This window comes from Panicum hallii, chromosome 4 (assembly GCF_002211085.1).
Source record: "Panicum hallii strain FIL2 chromosome 4, PHallii_v3.1, whole genome shotgun sequence".
Lineage (NCBI taxonomy): Eukaryota > Viridiplantae > Streptophyta > Magnoliopsida > Poales > Poaceae > Panicum > Panicum hallii.
The window spans coordinates 50,615,017-50,627,105 of record NC_038045.1 but is presented as its reverse complement, the minus strand read 5'-3'; the positions used below and the strand labels follow the sequence as shown (position 1 = coordinate 50,627,105).

Here is a 12,089-nt window from a genome sequence, read left to right as displayed (position 1 = left end):
ATGTGTCTGGTTGCCGGTGTAGTAGTTCACTGGCATTGAAGGAAGTCTAGGGCTGGGGCCTGGGGCAGCATTGGCCATTGGGGCATTTTCAAGCTCAATGACGATACTAAATTCTTCCCCGCCGGCACCCTGTACTTGGAAGATCTTCAAATCCATCCTCCATTCCAGTAGCTGTTCTGCACCTGTTTCTTCTTCAGCGGTTCAGCACAGACCACTGTCCTCCGGTGCTCCTGACCTTCTTTTCCCGGCCGGACTGGACCCAGAATGCACGAGCTCCAATCCAAGCCTCCACCATGTGCAGCAATAACTCACCAGTGGTTGCGTGGTGGCTGTTGGTGTTCCTCATGATCTCATCCTGTTCCTGAATGTACGTTTCATTTCTGGCGCTGGAGTAGCGTGGTGCGTCGTCAAGTTCGTCGTCACAGCGTCAGCACCGCCTCAACCACCCCTGTGCTCGGTGCCTCGCCATCACCCTAATAAATCGTCGCCATTGCAGATGGGGAGAACAATCAATGGCGGACTCCGGATGGATAGCCTTGGGGTGCAGTGCGAGGCAGGGCAGCGTGGACCGGACTCGGCGGGTCGCCATGAGCTAGCGCGTGCCATCTTGGCAAGGTCTCATCATGGCTGCTTGCAGCACCATGCCCTGTTCTGGAAGGTTAAGCTGGGTGCTTGTCAGGACAGCTAGCTTTGTTCACATGCCTGTGGTTGTGGACTCGTAACAAACTCCATTGATCACTTCACTAATCACTAGTAGTGTGTGAGCTTGTGTGTGTCTGTTTGTGGAGGCACAAACTTGTATAAAGCTCACAGGCCACAGCGGCTCCATTACACCAAAGACGTGGTTCGAGTCTCTCAGAACACTCGTCAGGTCGAGCTCCAAATGGCTCCGACGACGGCGGTGCACGCGAGGTGCCTGCTGGCCGCGGCGCTGCTCCTCGTGTTGGGGACCCGCGGCGGCGGGGCGCAGCCGCTGGTGCCGGCGGTGATGACGTTCGGCGACTCGTCGGTGGACGTCGGGAACAACGACTACCTCCACACCATCATCAAGGCCAACTTCCCGCCCTACGGCAGGGACTTCGCCAACCACGTCGCCACGGGGCGGTTCTGCAACGGCAAGCTCGCCACCGACATCACCGCCGACACGCTGGGGTTCACCACCTACCCGGCGGCGTACCTCAGCCCGCAGGCGTCCGGGCAGAACCTTCTGATCGGCGCCAACTTCGCGTCTGCAGGATCCGGGTACTACGACCACACGGCACTCATGTATGTAAGTACACATCATCAGTAACTGACTGACATTCCCAGCAAGGATTCCAAGATCTTGGCACGAACAAACTAATCCTGATCTGATCTTTGTGACACTGTGTGTGATCCAGCACGCGATCCCGCTGTCTCAGCAGCTGGAGTACTTCAAGGAGTATCAGTCGAAGCTGGCAGCGGTGGCCGGCGCCGGCCAGGCCCGGTCCATTGTCACCGGCGCGCTGTACATCATTAGCGCCGGCGCGAGCGACTTCGTCCAGAACTACTACATCAACCCGCTCCTCTTCAAGACCCAGACCGCCGACCAGTTCTCCGACCGCCTCGTCGGCATCTTCAGCAACACCGTCTCGGTGAGCGGCTCGATCATCGCCGGCGACGTGTTCCGGATCATCTAATAAGCTTCGATGGTTTTGATGGCCGTCTGCTAACTGCATGTGTGGGCAGCAACTCTACGGCATGGGGGCGCGGCGCATCGGCGTGACGTCGCTGCCGCCGCTGGGGTGCCTCCCGGCGTCGATCACGCTGTTCGGGCACGGCAGCGACGGGTGCGTGTCGAGGCTCAACCGCGACTCCCAGAGCTTCAACCGGAAGATGAACGCCACCGTCGACGCGCTGTCGAGCCGGTACCCGGACCTCAAGATCGCCGTCTTCGACATCTACACGCCCCTCTACGACCTCGCCACCAACCCGCAGGCGCAGGGCTTCACAGAGGCGCGGCGGGGGTGCTGCGGGACGGGGACGGTGGAGACGACGGTGCTCCTCTGCAACCCCAAGTCGGTCGGGACGTGCCCGAACGCGACGTCCTACGTGTTCTGGGACGCCGTCCACCCGTCGGAGGCGGCCAACCAAGTGATCGCCGACTCGCTCATCACCGAGGGCCTGATCCTCGTCACGTAAACCACTCGATCGGTCACCGGATCTGCTGGTGCTGCATCTGTTTCTGTGCAGGGCAGTGTCCTTACATGAAACAGGCTACATCATTGTGTGCATCCTGGGAGGAAATAACGTTTGGCTCATCGGATGGGGGCAGGGTTTATTTGCTTCAAACAACACAAAAAGTTATTACTAGGTGTCTCTGGGTCCTGAACATTCTGTAAAATTACTCTTTTCTTGTTTTGAAATTTAACTGTATGATGTTAATGTCTCCGGAAACTACTATAGGGCACTTCAAAATGAACTCTCTTGTTTTTTTTATCAAGTTTAAGTTGGCATTTGTGTGTGTGCGTGCGCCTGCATCAGGAGAGGTTCCAACAGTTCAGTTCTTCTTTAGTCAGGGGCCATCCATAGGCAGTATACGGAGGCAAAAATCTGCAAGATTGCAACCGGTTGCCTCCTTCCTCCCGAGCCGACGGATTTGATGTGGAGCGGCGGCGGCGCTGGACTGGAGCGGCTGCAGGAGCCAGGAGGTGCTCCAGACGAGGGGGTTCAGATTCTCTATCGTGCTGAAGCGAAGTCACGCGTGACTTGCGCATCGCCCGATGCCCTCCGTTTGCCATCCAACGGTTTTTTTTTGGGCAAATCAGAGAGCTTCGTTAATAAGACTCAACATTACAATCCTTGTTAGCGACCTCCATCAGCCAATTCGGGAGATCACCAACCCAGGACATCACCAGTGAAGACGCTGATGGCCTACATGCACACAAGTGCGCTGCCTCATTGCCTTCCCGGTTAACATGAGTACAAATAAAAGAAGCAAAAGAAAGTTCTCTAATTTCATGGCAAACGCCAGCGATAACGCTACGGAATCCATCATCTGAGCGAACAAAGGGTAGCCACCGTTGCATTGTCCATCTCCAGGACCACCCTTGTGGCCTCCTGCTCGGCTGCTAGGATCAGCCCGTCCCTCACTGCCAAGGCTTCTGCCATCAGAGCATCTGAAACACAGGGGTAGAACCGTGCTGCAGCTGCCCGGACACTCCCGCTGTGATCATGTAGTACAGCCCCAGTACTTCCGGTCGAATTACTCAGTGAGAACGCTGCATCCGTATTGACTTTCATCCATCCAGGGGGTGGTCCTGACCATCGCACTCGGGTTACCTCCTGCCTCGAGGACGTATCTGTACCAGAGCCAATGAAGTCTTCAAGCATCGAAGATATGTGCCTAGCTGCTGCCGCCGAACGCCATTCCACTTTGCCATGCTTCCTTGCATTACGTCCTGTCCACAGCGACCACACCCCGCAGATGATCAACTCAGCTGAGCTTACAGAGCAATGATCACCTGTTAGCAAGTCCTTCACCCAAGTCGCCTGGTGGAGCTTTGGAATTTTAATCCCTGTCAGCTTCTTCACCTCGTCCCAAAACATCCTTGCCACCGGACATTCAAAGACTATATGAAACAGAGATTCAGTAGCAGCTCCACAGGTATAGCATGTAGCCTCCGGTTCCACATGCCGTCGGTGTAATTCCATCTTCGTAGGGAGGAAGTTGTGCACAACCCTCCACCAGAAGATCCGTATTTTTGGCGGGATTTTCAGTTTCCACAACCGCTTCCAAATCCAAGAGCCATCAGATGAATTTGGCTCATTCAGTTTGCTCGCCTCCAACTGAATCTGTTCCTCTTTGAGAAGGCGATAGGCAGACCGAACAGTATACATCCCAAACTTCTCATGGCTCCAAGCAAGTGTATCCTCAACCATTCGTAAACCAGGTCTGATCTTCAAAATTTCATTTGCATCAGACGGTATAAAGGACTGCCGAACCAAGTCCTCATCCCATGTTCTTGTTCCTGGAAGAAAGAGCTCATCCACATGCTGAACCAGTGAATTTTCCAGATGAACAAGCGGCTTCATAGGCCTGATACCTGGGATCCAATTATCATTCCATATATTAATCGTGTCCCCAGGGCCAACACGCTTGATAATCCCCTTCTGAAGAACCTTTCGTCCATGTAAAATCGCCACCCAGGTCTCCAAGGATTTCTTTTTCCTTGTTGCTGACAGAAAGTCTCCATTGGGATAATACTTCCCTTTTAAAACTCAGGCACACAGAGAATCTGGTCGTGTAATCAAGCGCCATCCCTGCTTACCAAGCATGGCTTCATTAAACAAAGGCAGGTCACGAAAGCCCATTCCGCCTTCTCCTTTTGGCGTAGTTAGCTTAGACCATAGCTGCCAATGAATTTTGTTGCTATCCACTGAGCTACCCCACCAGTAGTTGGATATGTGAGACTTCATCTTTTTGCATACCGGGGCAGGTAATTTGAAACAGCTCATAGGGTATGTGGGAACTGCCTGTGCATTAGCCTTGAGGAGCACTTCACGGCCGGCGCAGCTAAGATTATTTGCACCCCAGCCACGAACGAAGTTCCTGATCCTATCTGCAGAATAATCAAAGGTGCCATCAGCAACTCGCCCAACTGCAGTCGGCAAGCCCAAGTATTTTTCCCCCAGCGCTTCCTTTTCAATTCCCAGTGATAGCTGGACCATCTGTTTCATCTCAGGGCCAGTATTGGTACTAAAGAACATTGCGGATTTTTGTCTATTCACCAATTGCCCTGATCCTCTATGATACGTGTCCAAAGATACAAGCAAGCCTATCAGCACTCCTCTTGTTCGCTTGCATGAAAATCATACTGTCATCAGCAAACAGGAGGTGCGAAATCCACGGGGCATGAATTCCCACCCGGATACCTTTTGCTATATACTGAGGGCCACAATTTTTCAGCATAGAAGTGAGACCTTCAGCACACAGCAAAAATAAGTACGGGGAGATCGGGTCTCCTTGTCTGATACCTCTGGTCGGAGTGAAAGGCTGGGATAGTGCACCATTGACTCGTACCGAGAACGAAACACTGGTGATGCACTTCATCACCAGATCACACCATCTCACTGTAAAACCAAGAGCCATCATGATTGCCCGTAAATACTCCCATTCTACCCGGTCATATGCTTTAGCCATATCAAGCTTCACTGCACACGCGCCGTTCTTGCCCTTTTTCTTCCTCAGGTAGTGGATGCATTCATACGCGAGGAGTACATTATCAGTGATAAGACGGCCTGGCACAAACGCGCTTTTCTCCTCTGAAATGATGTCATCAAGTATACACCTCAACCTGTTCGCCATAGCTTTAGAGCAGATTTTATTTAGCACATTGCAAAGGGATATGGGTCTGAACTGTGTAAGCTCCTGTGGGTTCACCACTTTTGGTATAAGAACTAGCACAGTCCTGTTGACCTCGTTGCACATCTCTCCCCCATTTAAAAAACCAAGCACCGCATTCACCACCGACTCTTTAACAAGGCTCCAGTGTCGCTGAAAGAAGCCCGCCGTAAAGCCATCAGGTCCTGGTGCTTTGTTCAGACCCATTTGAAACAATGCCTTCTCAACTTCTTCCGCCGTGAAGGCTTGCTCCAAAACTTCAGCCATTGCAACCGTGACTTTCCTTGGCACATATTGGCAAATCAGCGCTGGTTCAAGATCAGCCTGCGCCGTGAACAAATTCTGGTAAAAGTTATTTGCCATCGCCTCCAAATCCTCCTGTTCAGAAATTAAATTCCCATCCTGATTTTTCAGTGCATGAATCCTATTAGTCCGCGCCCTCGCCTTGGCCTTGGCCTGGAAAAAACCGGTGTTGCGGTCCCCTTGCCTCAGCCATTCGACACGAGACCGCTGTCGTTCCATGACTTCCTCCCTCGCCAGGGCCTCCGACAGTTGACTCATCAGTTCCTTCTCACGTGTCGTCGGCCCCCGGTATAGGGTATCTGATCTCTCAACTTCTATTTGTTGCTTGAGAGATGCAACTTTTCTTTTGACAGAGCCAAAGACCTCCTTATCCCAAGAATTAAGGGAGGACTGCAATTTAGTTAGTGAACTCACAACAGAATTCAGATCAGCCACCCCCCGGCCTGGGTCCCAATTTTCCTGCACAAAGGCCATATAATCATCATGGCGCTGCCACATATTTTCATACCTGAACACCCGTTTCCGTCTCCTCCTCCGAGTGCTCCGTTGTCTCCTGTGCATCTCGATCACCAATGCACAATGATCTGACTCCACCAGTGGTACATGCGTTACAGAAGTGTCTGGAAACAGCTCCATGAATTTGTGATCGCCAAGAGCCCTGTCCAGTCTCACTTTCACATTCCTGTCCTCCCCTGTCTATTATCCCATGTGTAGGGGAGTCCATTGAAACCCAAATCCATAAACTGACAATCCTGAACTACATCCCGAAACGCAGCAATCTGCCAGTGTTCCCTCTCATTTACTCCAAAGTGCTCCTCCGGCGCTAACAACTCATTGAAATCCCCCAAGCATAACCAAGGAATATCCAGCTGAGCTCGCAGGAATCTCATAAGGTACCAGCTGTTTTTACGCAGTTCCCGTCTTGGCTCACCATAGAAACCTGTGAGGCGCCACTCCCGGACCCTCAAAGATGCACACGATAGAACCACATCAATATGGGATTTAGAAGCACTCTGAACAGCCACCGTGACATCTCTCCTCCACAGCAGCACCAGTCCTCCACTTAGGCCGTCCGAGCTCACTACTTCACCATTCGGAAAGCCCAATTTATTCTTCAAACCAAGAGCACGCTCCTTGCTCATCCGTGTCTCCATGAGGAACACCACCGCGGGCCTCGCCACCTCCACCAGGTGACGGATCTCTTGAACTGCCTCAGGCCGCCCGCAGCCCCGGTAGTTCACGCTTAGGCAATTCATTGTGTCCGGCGGGGACTGCCTTCCGCAGCCGCCGCCGATGACGCAATGTTTGTGGTAGATGACCTTCTCTGCTTCTTAATCATCTCCTCCATATCATCCTCATTCCCTCCACCACCCCGGTCCAGCTGAGAGACCCTCGCATTCACCAATCCTGCCGGAACTAGCGCTGTATTATTCACTGGTAGCAGGTTGAGGCCAGGAGCAGGGTTGATCGCCGGCCCGTTAGTCTTGGATTTCCTCTTTCTGACCGTCTTTTGTACCTCGCCTTTCTTTGTCTGGAGCAACGGACGGGTAATACGTGTCGACGGGTCTTTTCCTTTCTCATTAGCCACAGATTTAGTTTTGAGTGGAGAAGTGGCGTCCCCCTCCAGCTCATGTTCATCAGCACCTCTCGTGTTATCCTTCTTTCGATCATCAGGTTTCCCAGCCGACTCCCTCGACTGTTTGGAGCCCGACGATGCAGCACTCCCCAAAGACTCAGCAGCTGCTTCCGCAAAGCTCTGAAGCTTCTTCTTCTTATCCTCTACCCGTAGCTTGACATCATAGGGCATCTTTCCTTCAGCATCACGTGGAGCCGGCGTCTCACACACCAGGTCAGAAATGACCCAGCACTCCACATGAACGACAGAAATATGGCAGCCTTTCGTATTGAGCATCAAACCACTCCGGAGGTTCATTCTTGCTTCTCTTAATTAGGGCACCCCTTCTAATGGGTTTACTGATATCAATAGCCACTCTAGCCCGGAGGAAAGGGCCATTGGCTTTACCTTCTCCATCGACATCCATCCTAACGACCTCTCCAAGAAGACCCATAGCACGAGCTCCACGTTGCTGGTTCATCCAACCCAGCAGTACATCAATGAGCCTTGCCCAGATCTCCATGCGGTCGAAACAAATCTCCGACGGCTTTAGCTTGTGATCATATTCGCGTAGAATCATCGAGTACTTGCCGAAAACCTAGGGCGATGCGCCTAGGATTCGGTCCTTGTCCTCCTTCCTGCCAAATTCGGCTACAAACAGGTTAGCAGTCTTCTCACCAATCGAGCGGAGCTTCAAACCATATGGGTTCCCCCATGCCGGCTTCAGAGCTCCCATGATCGTGCTCTTGTTCAAGGCGCCTGGGGAGATCACCTTCCCAACCAGCGCCCATTCGGTTGCTGTCTCCTCACCGTCAGCCTCATCATCGCTGAAGGCCACATACTCCCCTTCCTCTTCCGTCAGGTTGAGTTTCTTTAGCATGTCGGCAACGTTAGGGTTTGCATCATCCTGTACTCGGGCCGGGCGTGAATCCCGAGTCCCATCTCCTCCTCCGGTCGACGCCATTAGCACAGGGCCGGAGAGGCTTCAAGAAGTACCACGCCTCACCCAGGAGTAGACGCGTACTACCACGATCCCAACTAGAGACCTAAGCGGCGCAGGTCCCAATAGGGTTTGTGGTCGACGGCGCCGGAACGGCAAACCGGCGATTTGCGGTGGCCGCCGGCTGCAGCTATTGCCGGCGTGGCGGTGACACCATGACCGGAGCAGTCGACGGTGGAGCAAGGAAGATCGTGGCCGGAGAAGCCCCGATCTAGATCGGGATCGCGGTCGCCTCGAGAGTCGCCTTCAGGTCGCCCGGAGATCGCTCATCAACCATCACACCAATCCTCTATCTACCACCCATGGGTATTAATTAGGGGTAAAGGTGTTTTTTTCAACATCTTGATTTGTTTGCCATCCAACGGTTGATGAAGGTACATCTTTTCCAGTGCGTAGAGTGTCAGCCCAGCTGCCAATTCTGGCCCAAATATGGCCCAGTTCGCGAGAAGGGGAAGGACAGCAGCCGCTGTGGCTTGCCGCCGCTGGATGAGATTGGCGCGGAAGTGCCATTGCTCCAGAAATTAGCACGGGGAAAACGCGCGCCGCCCTGTTGCCAAGCACGGACGACCGGCGCCTGCTGCATATATAGACGTGGCACGGAGCTTGCTCCTGCTGCGGGCGACCTCCGCTCCTGTTCGAGCTGCGGAAGAGTGGCTGACCTCACGTGCTCTGGATGGCTGCGCTGCCGGGAGGAGATGGAGGGGGACCGCGTTCAAGCTTGCCGGAGGCAGTGCTGCAACCAACAACCAACCACGATTCGGTGGAAGAAGGCAACAAGTAAGTTAGACTTGCAATCGTTTTCCTTTGTTTTGTTTCTGTCCAGATGTCTGGTAGCAGTGATACATATGCATCTGATTCCATACAGGGAGAATGTCAGTCCTATTTGGGTACCTCAAATTGGCCAGAAATTTAGAAATTTGGATGATGCTTGGATATTTTGGGTGGAATATGGAGGTCATGTAGGCTTTGAGGTCAGAAAAAGGTACACAAATGAGAGCAAATACGATGGAAAAGTAACTTCATGTAGATATGTGTGTGCCAAAGAGGGTTGTAGAGCACAAGACAAGAGAGACCATGCCACCGAAAATCCTCGAGCTGAAACAAGAACAGGTTTTCCAGTTTGGATGGGTCTTACGTTAGATCGAGAACAAGGAAATTATGAATTGTTCGATCTAATTCTTGTGCATAATCATGTCCTTCACTTACCACAAACCTTCCATCTAATGTTATCACAAAGGAGGATTTCAGAAGTGCAGGCCTTTGAAATTGAGGCCGCCGATGATTCAGGAATTAGAGCAAAAGCTGCACATGAATTGGCTAGTCGGCAAGTTGGAGGGGCAATGAATCTTAGTTACACTCGTCATGATCACAAAAATTATTTGCGGGGTAAGCGCCAAAGAGAGTTGACATATGGGCAAGCAGGAAGCATGTTGAAGTATTTTCAAGATAAGATATCTGAGAAGCCATCTTTTCACTATGCTGTGCAATTGGACTGTGAGGAACAAATAACTAATATATTTTGGGCTGATGCTAAGATGATAATTGATTATGCTCACTTTGGAGATGTTGTCACCTTTGACACTACCTTTGGTACAAACAAAGAATATAAGCCTTTTGGCATCTTTGTTGGGTTCAATCAATTTAGAGAAACCGTCATTTTTGGAGCTGCTCTTTTGTTTGATGAAATATGTGCTTCTTTCACATGGCTGTTTCAGACTTTTCTGTCAGCACATAATGGTAAACAGCCTAGAACTATATTTACTGATCAAGATACCGCAATGGGAAAGGCTGTTCGGGAGGTATTTGTAGAAGCTTGGCATGGATTATGCACCTTTCACATAATGCAGAATGCTGTCAAGCACTTAAGCAATGGTAAAAATGATGATGATGATAAAGAAAAAGAAGAGCCTCACATTCTCTCGGAGTTTAGTGCTTACATGTATAACATTGAGGACAAAGGAGCCTTTGCGGAAGCATTTGACATCATGAGGAGTAAGGTGGACAAGAAAAAGGCATCATGGCTAGATAACATCTACAAGTTCAAGAAACAGTGGGCTAAATGTTACATGAGGGATATTTTTACATTGGAAATGAGAAGCACACAACTAAGTGAGAGTTTTAATAGTGACTTAAAAACACATTTGAAGTTGGATCTTGACATCATTCGTTTCTTGAAGCATTTTGAAAGGGCTGTGCAAACAAAAAGAAACAAAGAGCTTGATGAAGAATTCGAAGCTAGAAAAAAGCTACCTAGAATAAGAATGAAAACACCTATGTTAGTGCAAGCAAGCAAAATTTACACCCCCCGATATTTGAATCATTCCAAACCAAATATGAAAGAAGCATGGCTGCTTGTGCTAGATCATTGGCTGGAAATAACACATATGCTGTTGCAATTGTGAGGGCTAATGGTGATTTAAGTTCTGAACAAGAGCGCATAGTTGATGGTAATTCTTTGGAGCAAAGGGCATCATGTAATTGTGAGCAGTTTACAAGGACCGGGGTATTGTGTGCCCATGCTTTGAAAGTTCTTGACTTGATGAATATTAAGTTATTACCAGACCATTATATTCTGAAACGTTGGACAAGGGAAGCAAGGTATGGCACTATACATGACAACAAAGGAAGGAGCATCATTGAAAATCTAAAATTGGATGCTATGCTTCGCTATAGGTATTTGTCTCACAAATTTTTTATCTTGGCATATCAAGCTGCAAGCTCTCTGGAATGTTGTTCAGTGATAGATAGTACACTTAATAGCCTTGGTAAGCAACTAGAGGACAAAATCAGTGCATCTAGAAGTATTTTGAGTGAATCGTGTACTGCCAGCCTAATGTTCAACAAGGCGATTATTTACTTAGTGCTGCTCGCCTAAAGAAAAAAGATGTCCAACCAAGAAGTTCGAAGCGACCTGGAAGCTGGCTCGACAAGACAAGAAAATTCAAAAAGAAAGTGCCAAATAAATCTAATGTATGCTGCTGCAAAACCCTTGTATTATATTTAAGTTATTCGCTGTTGTCTTCTAAATAACATGGTTATACGCTTTATGCAGCATCAAGACGATGGTTGTGATGCAGGAAGGAACTCAAACACCAATGGACAATACTCACAAGGACAGTAATGCCTTTACTAACTTTAGAGATTTGCTTATGGTAATTTTAACCCAGCGTTGCTCTATTTCAACTTGTCTAAACTAGTTTTACTGTTGCCCTATTTTAACCTTTCTTATGTCTCATGCAGGGTCCTAGTAAAATTGATGATATCCCTATTCATGAACTTCTTTAGGGACCTAAATCTGTAGCTATTGCCATCTGCAAGGATCTTTGTTCTTTTGTAATGTTATTTTGTTCTTTTGGGAGGATGCGTTTAGCACAAATGTGCTAATTGGTGGTTTTTGGTGGAGCTCCCGTTGCCACAAATTTGCTAATTGGTGGTCTTTGGTGGAGCTCCCATAGCCAAGCAAAATCTACGGCTAACTGTACAATCTCACTGGTTGTAGCAGTGCCTTTTGGATGGGATTATATTAGATATTCAGAGCATGGAACTGATGAAACTGTAAATGAAATGTCTATTTATTCTACAGCTCCCATTGTCATATTAATTATTTTTTTGAGCTATATGAGTAGTTGGATTAGTAGTCATTAGTAAAGCTTATTACGGTTATTTTAGTTAAAGTGAAATCCTTGTTCAATTCTGTACAAAAGCAGAGTTTTAATGCACTGAAATATGTATTCAGCATTGTTTCCTTCCCCTTCTCGCGAACTGGGCCATATTTGGGCCAGAATTGGCAGCTGGGCTGATGCTCTACG

The 12,089-nt window shown here is 49.6% G+C and overlaps 1 protein-coding gene across 1 annotated transcript; it reads left to right on the top strand.

The window, feature by feature from the left end:
• Positions 1-619: 619 nt before the first annotated feature.
• On the top strand, positions 620-2,467 carry LOC112889594 (GDSL esterase/lipase APG). Its single transcript, XM_025956312.1, has 3 exons — positions 620-1,270; positions 1,380-1,613; positions 1,708-2,467. Exons 1-3 carry the CDS (start codon positions 884-886, stop codon positions 2,158-2,160), a joined length of 1,074 nt encoding a protein of 357 aa, XP_025812097.1. The 5' UTR covers positions 620-883; the 3' UTR covers positions 2,161-2,467.
• The last annotated feature ends 9,622 nt before the right edge of the window (positions 2,468-12,089 follow it).

Bases quoted from the DNA above. Each gene is read 5' to 3' on its own strand.
- LOC112889594 (XM_025956312.1), top strand. From the start codon at position 884: ATGGCTCCGACGACGGCGGTGCACGCGAGGTGCCTGCTGGCCGCGGCG. The intron at 1,271-1,379 runs GTAAGTACACAT...TGTGTGATCCAG, and splicing joins ACCACACGGCACTCATGTAT to CACGCGATCCCGCTGTCTCA. The intron at 1,614-1,707 runs GTGAGCGGCTCG...ATGTGTGGGCAG, and splicing joins TCTTCAGCAACACCGTCTCG to CAACTCTACGGCATGGGGGC.